General features: G+C 41.4%; 1 protein-coding gene across 1 annotated transcript; it reads left to right on the plus strand.

Annotated features, from left to right (window-relative positions):
- The first annotated feature begins 1,179 nt into the window (after positions 1-1,179).
- On the plus strand, positions 1,180-4,797 carry LOC133895263 (glyceraldehyde-3-phosphate dehydrogenase 1, cytosolic). Its single transcript, XM_062335426.1, has 11 exons — positions 1,180-1,325; positions 1,445-1,468; positions 1,568-1,668; positions 1,989-2,104; positions 2,180-2,279; positions 2,810-2,956; positions 3,035-3,095; positions 3,196-3,293; positions 3,805-3,947; positions 4,181-4,264; positions 4,408-4,797. The coding sequence occupies exons 1-11, from the start codon at positions 1,322-1,324 to the stop codon at positions 4,541-4,543; spliced, it is 1,014 nt and encodes a 337-aa protein (XP_062191410.1). The 5' UTR covers positions 1,180-1,321; the 3' UTR covers positions 4,544-4,797.
- Positions 4,798-12,989: the final 8,192 nt, after the last annotated feature.

Raw genomic sequence — 12,989 nt, forward strand, 5'->3', positions numbered from 1 at the left:
CAGCAGGGAATGGCACATCCTCTCCCCGGTGCCCGACGCACCAGTTGTCGGGACCCTCCAGATGCATGGCAAGTGGCAAGGAAGGAAGGAAGGAACACGTACGGTCGACGTGTAACGATAGCCAGGCAGGGGACTCCGGTACGGCCATGGTGACAAAAATGACGCTGAAATGGTGCAGCAAAGAAAGCTATGCAAGCATTGAGAATTTTGATGTATGTATGGACAATCTAAATTCGAGTATCTTTTTTAAAATATGGTTATTAACATTCTAAACGTCTCGCTGATGCAGGGACTAAACATTATACATGTATTACTAAAAAAAAAGCAAGAGTGCAATTCCACGTACAAAGCAGGCTCGTCGATTCGATACCGTCCGCGTCGGACAACAATGAGCAAACGGGGTCCTCGCCGTCGCTGGTCGCCGTCCGGTCCGGCCACTTTCTGGTGGCCCGTCCCACCCTCGCGGCGCACCACACCGCGATCCAGTTCACGGCGGCCGAAGCAGGACCACTCATTTTTTTCCTTCTCAAATCAAACTCCACTCGCTTTCCTTTTCCCCACGGATAATTTCTTAACCAGCAATTATTGTCGAACAAGAAAAAATATGGCTTCCTCTTACGCACAAGATTCACAAATGTGTTTGTACCTTGAAAACCGCCCGCCGACGGTAAAATTCGATGCAATCCAACTAAATTTTTGATTTTTAAAATTTTGAATTTAGATTTAATTTCTAATCGCTCGATTTATAAATAGATACAAATCAAATGATAACCGAGATAACCGAGACTGGTACCCGTTCCTTTGATGACACGTGGGCCACGCTAGTGCTCGGGCCCACACGTCATGGTGAGACCTGGCCATGGTGAGACCTCGCCCGCCCTGCGCCTTCTGGAGCGTAGTCCTTCTGGAGAAAGGCGGAAAGACACAGGTCACCCACGCACCTCCCGCTAAAAATATTTTTTGCCATTTGTTTATTTTTCTTCCCGCACTTTTCCTTATTCCATTTCGCTTTCTACTTTGATTAATTAAAGGAATTATAATTCTTTCTCTCTTTTTTCTTCCCGCACTATTCCTTATAAAATATCTGTTTATTTTTCTCCCCGCACTTTTCCTTATTCCATTTCGCTTTCTCCTTTGATTAATTAAAGGAATTATAATTTCTCTCTCCCTTTTTTTCTCTCCCTTTTTTTTCTCTCTCTTGACTTTATAAAACCAACCGCGTAAACCCTCCCCTCCCCATATCCGCTTCTAGACACTTCCCCTCGCGCATCACCCGTCTCCGGCTCGTCGTCCTCGCTCCTCGTCTCCTCCTCAGCTCGCCATGGGTAATCGCTCGCTCCTGTGTCGGATTTCCCCATCCAATTACCGCTCTGTCCAGCTCAGTATCCAGATCTAACCGAGAGGGGTTTTGTTGACTTTCTTTTTTCGATTTTTTTGGTTGCAGGCAAGATTAAGATCGGAATCAACGGTGAGTTCTTACACAGGCCTACCATTCCGTTCCTTTTTTGTGTGGGGTTTGGTTGGATTCTGAGTGATTTGAATGGTTTTTGTGTGTGATTTGGGTCAGGTTTCGGAAGGATCGGGAGGCTCGTGGCCAGGGTCGCCCTCCAGAGCGACGATGTCGAGCTCGTCGCCGTCAACGACCCCTTCATCACCACCGAATACATGGTATGCGCATCTATCTGTGGTTGTGTCCGATGTGAATGTAGATCTGGTGGCTTATAGGGTTTTAGGGTGGTTTTAGCCCGGATGTGTAACCTTGTGTGCTCGAAGTGGTTAATTATGCCTTAAGAGTTGTTTGATTCTAATTTGGTACTTGCTTTCTTTGGATCTGAGTTGTTATTGTCTCATCTGCCCAATTATACATGCAGTTCTACATCTGTATTACCAGTTAGTTTCTTTCTCTATGTGATAAGTTGTGCTAGTATGTTTGATTATGTGATTTTGTGTTTTATGCTGTTAATTTGTGTTGGTTCTGTGGTGTGTAGACCTACATGTTCAAGTACGACACCGTGCATGGCCACTGGAAGCACAGTGACATCAAGGTGAAGGACAGCAAGACGCTTCTCTTCGGTGAGAAGCCGGTCGCTATCTTCGGCGTCAGGTAGCACTTTGTTACAGCTCATTTGGAAATGGAACTTGCTGTGAGACTAATGTTTGAACTTGTGCGATTCAAAAGGAACCCGGAGGAGATCCCATGGGGTGAGGCTGGTGCTGAATATGTCGTGGAGTCCACTGGTGTCTTCACTGACAATGAGAAGGCTGCTGCTCACTTGAAGGTATAGTTGATTCCTTACGCCATAATATCAGATTTAAGCACGTTTGCAGTTTGTTGTATATTATGTTCTCCCTAATTGTGTGCCTCTTTATGTGTATTTATTTGATTGACGGCATGCCTAGTTGTTGGACTTAAACAAATGGTGCATTAAATTTCCTGCCAGTAATTTCTTTCTTATTTAGGAATAACACACAAACACCTAAATCATGATCTTTGATCAGGCAGCTGTGATTAGTGGTACCTTCTTCCAGTCAATTTATTTAGTCTTTTGCTTGGTATGCTATGATAAGGACACTTGGAATTTCATGGTAGCCTGTTAGTTGCGCATTAGTTTTGTTGGTACCAACATAGTTACGGACTCTTCTGTAGAGACTGGAAAATAATCAGGCAGGGTAGTTTGGCATCATGATGAATGGGGGCTAAAGCGCCCATGAACTGTCTACACTCCTTTGCTTCCCCTTGTTTTACAGAGATTTTCTCTGTAGTTGCAATAGGAGGTTTCTAATAGCTCTATTTTCCTTTGAATAATAGGGTGGTGCCAAGAAGGTGGTTATCTCTGCCCCAAGCAAAGATGCCCCCATGTTTGTGGTTGGTGTTAATGAGGACAAATACACTCCGGATGTTAACATTGTCTCCAATGCTAGCTGCACCACAAATTGCCTTGCTCCCCTTGCTAAGGTGCGTTTTCTTTCTTCAGTGGATTTTGCTCTTCGGATGTTGATTCATTTTTTAATGATGTCTAATGCCATCGTCCAGGTCATTCATGACAACTTCGGTATTGTTGAGGGTCTGATGACCACTGTTCACTCCATCACTGGTGAGTTTTCTTTGGCTGTCATGCAATCCGACCTCTTTGGATTATGGAAGGTTTGTAATTTGCAGCAAATTGAAAACGTGTTTTATAACTTGTCTTTCAGCCACCCAGAAGACTGTTGATGGCCCCTCATCCAAGGACTGGAGGGGTGGCAGGGCTGCCAGCTTTAACATCATTCCAAGCAGCACTGGTGCCGCCAAGGTATGTCACAAATGCAATGTTGTGTGTGCTGTAAGCCACGATTTGTTCTTCATTTTTCTGTATTGGTTTGTTTGCACGAATTGATGTGATGTAGACCTTCTGATTCAACTAATAATTGGTGCTAGAACCTGTGATAATTCAGTTCGCTGTCATGTTTTTTCACAGCTTGTGATGATGAGCTTGTTTGTTTTAATATTGTGCAGCACATCTGAGCACAACTAACATAGATAAATGAGCACAACTAACATAGATAAATGAGCACAACTAACATAGATAAATGAGCATGTACAAGCTTAGCACCAAGAACGGTATTTTTTTATGAGACCTTGTTGATAGATTTCAGTGCTAACAGTACAATACACCTCCTATGTCTCCACATCTTTGTTCTGGTGTTGGGGTTGTTATTTCACCTGCTCTGGCTGCTTCAGTGTAAAGGCGGCGACCACACTATTTTGATGAGCTCAGTTGGATTGCTGCATACTGACTGCTGATACTGATGGGTTGCATGCAGGCTGTTGGTAAGGTTCTTCCTGCTTTGAACGGCAAGCTCACCGGTATGTCTTTCCGTGTTCCCACTGTGGATGTGTCAGTTGTTGACCTCACTGTGAGGACCGAGAAGGCTGCCTCATATGAGGACATCAAGAATGCTGTCAAGTAAGTAATTTATTTCACATTTAAAGCAATCACCATCAATGTAATAATAATTCCTATTGGAAAGATCTATTTGTGCTGCCACCATTGACAGGTAGTGAGGTTCACTAGTACATGTTTCTTGGATGGTTCTTTGTCTTGTGTAGATTCTGTTCATGTGTGGGTGCGCATTACAGTAGAAGATAGGTTAGAGTTGAGAAGTTCATTGACATTTGAGTATGCTAATTGTTTTACAGGGCGGCTTCCGAGGGAAAGCTCAAGGGAATCATGGGTTATGTGGAGGAGGATTTGGTTTCCACAGACTTTGTTGGTGACAGCAGGTATGCCTGTTGAGTTCAGATTGTGTATGAAACTGTCAATTATTACACTAAAGAGTGTCTAACAAAATCACTTGTTAAGCAGAATGCCTATAAATGTCTTCTCCTGTGCTGTGTTATTCACTCGTTTATGTTTTTCCACTTAGGTCGAGCATCTTCGATGCCAAGGCTGGAATCGCTCTTAACGAGCACTTTGTCAAGCTTGTCTCCTGGTACGATAATGAGTGGGGTTACAGCAACCGTGTTATCGACCTGATCCGCCACATGGCCAAGACCCAGTAGAGCGTTGAACTTCCCGTCCATGGTTTCTGTGGCCGTGTCGCAGACCGGCTTGCTTGTCTATGCTGAGAATAAATGTGAATGGTGCCTCTGGACGCCCGATTCATGCTAGTTGGGACATGAGTTGCCTTTGTTTTGGTATCTACTACCTGTAACGAAGTTGCTAATATGGACCTGAGTAGTTTATGCTTGTGGAGTATATGAACCATGCGGTTGGTGCAGTTGTAATTTTGCGTTAATGGTCAGCTGTTTGCATAGATGAGCCTGTGTTGGGAATAATGGTCTGATGTCATGTCCTGCTTGCTGGGTTTTCTATTGTCTGTTGCAATTTCTTTCTTGAAGGGTTGGATATTGCTTTTTTCGTTGCTTGTTTGCTTTATGGTGCCTAGTGTGCATAAGCTTAAGGTAGCTTTGCTGAGTGCTGACCCTTCAGCGATCGACAGGACGATAGCCGAGGCAGCACGGCAGCAGGTTTTTGTTTGTGTGATCTGTTGTGAAAAAAATCGTTAGAATGAGGTGCGTTCTTTTGTTGGCTTGGCTTTGTCGGTGATGGATGTGGCGTGTTGTGGTCCTGATGATTCCAAATCCAGCCTGTGGTCCGGTGGCACCGCTGCTGCGCTGCGAGCAGGGAATTTCGGAGGGGGAACAAAAGGAATTTTGGGAACCAAAGAGCAGATAAAAAATTATAAAACAAAATTGAAATCCCTGGCTGGGATCACCGTTGCTTTTGAGGATCAGGTTTAAAAATGTGACTGTTGATCGAGCTTATTGGTTCGTATCTATTTTATAATACAAACGGTTTTTAAATTTGAACTCTAAAAAACCCCTAAAAATTACAGATAATTTTAAGACCTTATGTTAATTTTTTTAAAAATAATATCGTTTGTATCATATTTTATAGGGAAAAAGTTAAAAAAAAAAGTTAAAGCATGCAGTTTATTTATTAACTCATATTAAGAAAAACTTAATATGCAAACACATTTTTCTTGTGTAGGGATATACTTAAAATTGGTTTCATTTTATTTAACGTTTTATTAATTTCTTTATATTTTTTATGTGAATGTAGATATGGTGGCTTATAGGGTTTTAGGGTGGTTTTAGCCCGGATGTGTGACCTTGTGTGCTCCAAGTGGTTAATTATGCCTTAAGAGTTGTTTGATTCTAATTTGGTACTTGCTTTCTTTGGATCTGACTATCTGAGTTGTTATTGTCTCATCTGCCCAATTATACATGCAATTCTACATTTGTATTACCAGTTAGTTTATATTTTTTACAAAGTTTACAAACATAAAGTGAATATGTTAAGAAATATTATTGTAATTAACTTTATCATGTTCACTATTATTTTTTCTACGTAAGATATAATATAAGTAAACTAATAAAAGTGGTTTCACTAATTTTGAAGGTGTGATGTGTTAGTTATGAATTAAACAAATTGTAACATATTTACACAATCCTACATATTATAATAACTATTTTATGAGTTCATGTATTTTTAAAAGGCATAGAATCATATAAGAAGACTACTAAAATTGGTTTCATGATTTTTGCTTAGCAAAGAATTAACTATGTATTTAACTAGGTTTAGCAAATACATTTTCTTACAGAAAATATTAAACTTTTTTATGAGTATAAATACTTTATCATGTAGATCATGCGATAAGAAAACCAACAAAATTTGTTTCACTTAATTTGAGGCTCAAATGAATTAGTTTTTGGTTTTACAAGATTAAGCTATTTTTGTTTTTTTTAATTTCACTGAAATTTAAGAAAACCGTTTGATAAATTGGGAAAACCGAATGATTGCCGCAAAACCGGCAAAGTCGGAGCGGTATTGCTCTTAATTTGGAATCCAAAAATGTTAGGTCAAAAGGTAGCAAAGGTGTGCAAAGGTTTCCTCAAGCTCCTGTGAATCAAACTTTTTTTCGCCATAATGTGTCGTTCCTATTATTATCAAATAATACATTTGTTCTGAAATAGATATCCTTAATGCGTTCTAAACCAAGAAATGCGTTCAATGCGGAAAAACCAATCAATAAATCAATGAATTTGCTTGGTTATCAGTGCAATTCGATCGGTTATCGAATGTCGATTTGGTCGATTTTTCTCTGATTTTCAAAATTGGTCGAGTGAATTAAATAAATTTTCACCAAATTTTGAGCAATTTTCACAATAAACATGAATTTCCGGTTACCGTCGGGGACCGGTTTTCGGGATCCAAACGATATTGTAAATCTTGTTGGGGAGAGGCAGCCCGTTGTGTGATCCACGACTCTTGTATCATATGTTGAACTCGACACAGGCCGTATTGCAGCGGGCATTGCTGATGTTGCTGCAGTGTGCCACTGTCTCGTCCATTCTGACGAACTTGACACGGGAGCAAATCTAAGGCACCACTACAAGGAATGTAAAGAAAGGGGGCACAACTGAAACACATGTTAGGTTTCACATGGGCTACTCTCGATAGCCTGATGGATATAGGCTTGGCTGAATTGGTGTGGTTGAGAAGTGGGGTTGGCTGATGAGGCTGTGACCACTCTTGCTGGTGCAGTGGTGCTGGCGTATCACTTCCAGGACCAGGTGAAGAAACAAGACCGGCCAAGGGAGGAGCCGCGGGCCACGCGCCGCCGGGTGCAGCCGCAACGCGACGGAGATGGAGCGAGCAACTCGTCGGCCGTTGGGAGAGTAGAGTGGGATCGGCCGTTCGGAGAGTGGAAGGCTAGTGTATATCGGTACTGGATTTAATTAACGACAGGTCTGGTCTCTTGACAATCACATCTCAACCAGATGGAAAATGGGAGATTCTAGCGCTGGACGTCCGATAAATCTGATATTTTAAATACTCGTTTAACATAAAAAATTAACGTCCGTAATATTTGAAATCAACATTTGCAACATCAAAACACCAAAATAGCGTATAGATCTGGACCCGAAAAAATTATTCAATTGATTAATTCTTATATTTCGTATCTCCAATGTTTCAGATGCTCAAATTTAATGTTTCAGACGTATGAAAATTTGTTGCAGAAGTTATTTTTCACTCAATTCATGCATCAAAATAACACACAGATCCAGATAAAAAATTATACATTTGAGTTAATTCCTATATTTTCGCATATCCAATATTTCATATGTTTAAATATAATATTTTAAATGTTATAAAAATTTATTGTCACCGTTATTTTTTATGTTGTATTTAACATCTGGTGTCCCATTTTTTATTTATCCTTTCAGACGTTTGAAGCATAGCGTTACCGATGGAAAAATGACAGTCCACCCCATCTGAGTTGGGCTTTCTACCCTTTCCCCATTTTGAGAGCAGGCGATTCCTTATCCTAATGTGGTTGCTGAGATTCATCCAATTGTCTCGAATCGCCAGTTACAGAGAGTCCGGTCAAAATGCTTGCCAGCCCAAGCAAGCGTAAGAAGGCCTAGACCACGTAGCTTTGTCGAGGAAGGAGCGGAAGAAAGGCCCAAGCCCATCGAACACCCAGCCGAGCAGAGAATTCTTTTTTACTTGTATATTTTTAATTTCAAATTTACAAAATTATACGCCAGACCTATCGTGCTGTTGGATGGGCGTTAGGTCCAGCATATATATTTGTATTTTTTTTTCAAAATAGACGTAGAAGTTTACAATTTTAAATTAAAAAATATAGAAAACCTGCTGAGCAAGATTTGTTTCTTGTCGCAGCAGTTGGAAAATTATGAGAAGAAGATAGCACGCGTAGATGGTGATGGTTGATAGGCACCGTCAACTCAACAGTTCGACTTTTAGGCGAGTCATTTTCAAACAGAGAGAGAGAAGAGAGTTGCCAACGTGCATGGAGCACGGCGGCAAAGCAGCAGGGTGCTGCCGAGCCCACATGGGTTTGATTTCCCAGTGTTGCACGCCCCAAAAAGACCTCCAATGAAAACTATGAGTAAGAGGGTCTGGTGATTAAAAAAAAAGAAAATAAGAAAAGAGATAGAGAGAAACGCGAATGTAATTGCCGAATTTAGAATGTCTTTATGGGGAGGGCCAGAGATGATGTTAACATGCCACGTGGAATTTCTCAACTTCAACCTGCTTGAAATTGCCCTCACGCTTCATAGAAAGACGCATCATATACTCTGAAATACGGTTGTTGTAACCCTGCTCTTATACATAAAAGTTGCTTGTTCAAACAAAGCCTCTCAAGCCTAAATTCTTTGGTAAAATAAAAAGAAAAAATAATACCACCGAACTGACTAAAGCAGAAAGTAGTTTAAATAGGTACGTCATTTAGAAAAAATAATATCACCAAACCCCGGAGAGGTTGCTGGTTTGATTTCAATTTTTTTTGCTCTGATACTGAAAATTTTGCTTTGATACCAAGACATACATAACTTTAGTCCAAATCAAATGGACTAATTGCTCTGATACAGTTCTGAATTCCTCTAATAGCAAGGAAAAAAGTTACAGTCTGCATAGACTCTAAAATTAAATTTCATGCACGCTATCCAATCGAGTACATAAAAAGAAAAATAATACCATCGAACTGATTGAAGCAGGAAGTAATTTAAACAGGTACATCATTTAGAAAAAAATATCAATTCATATTTAAAAATTGAAATCACCTAAAATTTGAAATTCAATGAGAATTTTGAAATCATCTACAGTCATTCCATGGACCTAAAGAAAGTCTTAGGCTCGCAGCGGCAGCGTATCACGTCTCGACGCCTGCTCGCTCGCTTGCTTTTTTTTTTTGAAAAAAGATGTATTTAATTTGCCATTGTCCTAGCTTTCACTGAAAGCCATAAATAGACTTACTCCACCCTTAAAGCAAACAGGTACAAAATCCCACTTGCTTGTTTTTTTATTTTTTTTAAAAATTTAATTTACCACTGTCCTAACCTTTATTAAAAGACTTAAATAGACTGACTCCATCCTTAAAGAAAGGAGTAGAAAATCCTAAACTTAAACATGGAACCCGGGATTTTGAGGATCGAATCCACTGACCCTCCTACCGAGCTACCGCTCAGTTTCTCTCTTGCTTGCTTCGGCTCCCAAGGGATTTCTAATCCTGATCTGATAAGGACTGCTTATTTTATAGATGAGTACAAGTACGAGGAATTGTTTTGGTCTGAGCTGTTTTAGTCTGAATTTTGTAGGGAATTAGCAAGCGCATTTCGCATCATGTCTCCTCAATTTCTTCAGTCCACTAGGAAATGGATTACTGAATTAATGATTCTAATGAGCGTACCTTTTACACAAGCAAACTTGTCTCGCTCAAAGGAGAAACTTTGGGGAAAAGGGCTCCAACGCACGTCTGAAAATGCCAAAGAGTTATCTCTCTAAAAAAATACCAAAGAATTGTAATTTTTGTCGGTTCCTTGACTTGTGCACTGTGCAGTGCCTGAATTCGATTGGGTACTTTTCAATCCATAATCTAAAATAATTAGCGTGATCTTTTTCAGAGTCCAAGCCGACGTCGACGTCCCTTACCCCCAATTTCTCCTCCCTACACGCAAGATCACTTATATTTTTAATCCCTCTCTTACATCTGGCAAGTCAACACGCATGGCACATCTTTTTTTTGGAAAACAGGAATACATACGCAGCCATATGATTGGGCCAAATCTTCAATTCCTAGCGGCCATCAACAGCTAATCTTATTGAGGGGAGAAGCCAGCTGATAGATGCCTTGCAGCATCTGCATTGCTGCTGTATGAATACAAAACACTAGCAGGAGTTGACCAGATTGATGGCTACATGACATGCCATGCCACTAACATGTGTGCTCTGCTGAAGAAGAGCTTGAGCATTCTGTGTGCATTTGCTCTGCTAGCGTGTGCTCTTTTTTGCAGCTCAAGTTACGTACGGGTGACTAACTGAATTGACAGGGAGATTACATAAACACATGTCCATCTTGTAGAACAGATACAGACAGTCTGAAGCGAATTAGGTCAAGGATGGGGAGTGGTTAGCCCCTGTTTTATGTGCTGAGATCAGTGGTTAGTTAATTAGACCCTTGTTTACGGCTCTGGTTCTCGATTTCTTTCTTAGACATCATCGGGTTTGTCTGATAATGTGGTGAGTAGATTATTTAAATCTTTCATTCATGGAGCTCCAGCATGCATATAATATACGAAGTAGCTCCAGCATCATGCCGACCACAACTTGAAAACTGCACCCATCTGGTCTCGGACTGAAAAATATACGTAAAAAAATTGCAAGTTGTAGGCATGTGCTGAGAAGAAGAAATGCCTCTTATTTCTTGCCGGTGGATCAGATGCATGCACCTGTAGTCTTTACCTTCTAATCTTCACATTTGCATCCAATGCAATTATGCAGCATATTACTGTATTTGTTATCTTAATTTGCTGCTTTTAATATATTCTGTCAATGTGTTTTTTTACCTCAAAGTAAATCACAATGCTAAATTTTGCAGGCTTCCTATTCTTCATATGTCTGAAATCGGGCAAGATTTCGGCCACGTTCACCTCCAACCAGAGTTTGTGAAGAGGGGTTTTCGGGGTTCGAATTTCGAAGGATTTCATGGATTCAAGGCTTACAAGAAACTCCAGGGCAAACGCGTGAGAAAGAACAATGGCGAGAAAGAAAAACAAACAATCACATGATTTGTCTAGAGATTGAAGGCAATGTATCATCTGTTGGATCCGCATCCAATGGCCAGAACCTATCCATTAAAAAGAGCACAGAGTTGAGGCGCTTGAAGTTTAGCAACCACCTAAATTTTGCCTTATTATTATGAAATGTGAATTTTCGTTTCTGTCGGCACTTATATGTGTGGGTGTATGGGCTCAGTTTGGAAAGAGAGCAAGCAATATATTATTTGCGCTGTTGAGTGCGCACGAGGGAATCCGCACGCTGATTTGGTCAGAGCGTGCTCTCGAGAAGTCAGCATAAGTGTGCCACTCCCACGCGCAATTCCGGGAGTGCGATGCAGAGTCGTCGGTCAAGTCGCAACTCTCAACAAGACACACACCTTGCTGCTGCTGCTGAAAACGATTTTTCTTCTTCAAAGACACCAAGTTGCAGCACGTTCTCCTTCAAAGTTTCGGATTTATCTGAATGGACACGCCTTGCCGATTTTTCTGCTGATTGTAGAAATTCAACGAAATTTGTGAAACAATGATGGTTTGTCGACGACTACCTGTGCTTCATGGGTTCAGATCTTCCGTGAAGTTACTTCTTATCGGTACCTGACGATATATATATCTGAACTGTCAGCTGTTTGGTCAGACGGTCAAAAACGTGCTGATCCTATTGCGATGAGACATCTGTTTTGCAGACGATTCTGCTCCATTATCTGCTTCACTTTGGGAGTTCTGCAGTATCATCTGCTTGACTTTGGGAGTTCAGCAGTAGGTTAATTCGTAGTACATGTTCTCTTATATTTAGGCAGGCATGTGTGCCCTGTACCAATAATACCACGACTAATCTCTATATAGCTAACTGGCGTCCGGTTCTCTCACATTTCATTGGGCCATGCCACTTTTTTTTTTTACAGCGATCGTTTGATACGAAACTAACGGTAAAAAATGATGTCCAAACTGCTGATCTAGAATTTTCCGCACAAACGCAGCCCTCCTCGTGACCAGATCTCGCTTGACCTGTCGTTGCCCTGCTTCGCCACGCTCGCCTGCCGTGCCACCCGCTCGGACCTCCGCGCTTGGCCGCCACCAGCCTCACCCGCCGGCGGCAAAGGCGGTGGCGGGAGCGGGTGCGGGAGGGGAGGTGGGACCGACCTTCAGAGTCATGGGGGGGGGGTGCATCGGGGGTCGATGAGCCTGCCGAGGCCGGTCAGTCTGGACGACGTGGGCGAGCCATGGAAGGACGGCACGGAGTGGCACAAGCCGTATGATCCTCGTGTCATATGGGTCCAGGAGTATCCCCTGCAGGGTGTATAAACAGTTTTAACTGCTGCGCTCTCGATCATGAGTATGCTATTGTTTCATTTGTAGTCGGTCGTAGAGTTCTCGTTTGTGGGTGATGGTTCGGATATGTGGTTGATGGTTTGATTATTATGGTGATGGATGAGTTGGTTCAGTTTACTTATATGTTCAAGTACTAAGTACTTACGTTACATTTATGTTCAGTTAGTTATTGCAGGGTAGAATGACATGTTTGGTTAAGTATAGGTGCTCACACATATATGTCTAGGTTGCCTATCGTATATGTTTTATTTAACTTTATGGCATGTCCTTGCTAATATCTCAATATATAATCCTTAGAGTCAGAATATTATATACCCATATTGTGTAAGTCTTGCGAGTACCTTCGTACTCAGGGTGCTACCTTTAAGTTGATGTAGGTATTGTTGCTGCCGAGGAAGAGGTTATTTTTTGGCTACTTCGTGTCTACCGATCAAGGTGGTGGGCAAGAGTAGTTCATCATACTCTAGGTGGTCGTGTTTTTGGGACGGTGCCTAAGGGTATGTGGCACCGCTCTCTATTTTGTTGT

The sequence above is a fragment of the Phragmites australis genome, chromosome 16 (assembly GCF_958298935.1).
Source record: "Phragmites australis chromosome 16, lpPhrAust1.1, whole genome shotgun sequence".
In the NCBI taxonomy this organism is placed as follows: domain Eukaryota; kingdom Viridiplantae; phylum Streptophyta; class Magnoliopsida; order Poales; family Poaceae; genus Phragmites; species Phragmites australis.

Excerpts from the sequence above, each read along its gene's own strand:
- LOC133895263 (XM_062335426.1), top strand. Across the intron at positions 1,669-1,988 it reads TCATCACCACCGAATACATG|ACCTACATGTTCAAGTACGA; the intron begins GTATGCGCATCT and ends TGTGGTGTGTAG. Across the intron at positions 3,948-4,180 it reads GACATCAAGAATGCTGTCAA|GGCGGCTTCCGAGGGAAAGC; the intron begins GTAAGTAATTTA and ends ATTGTTTTACAG.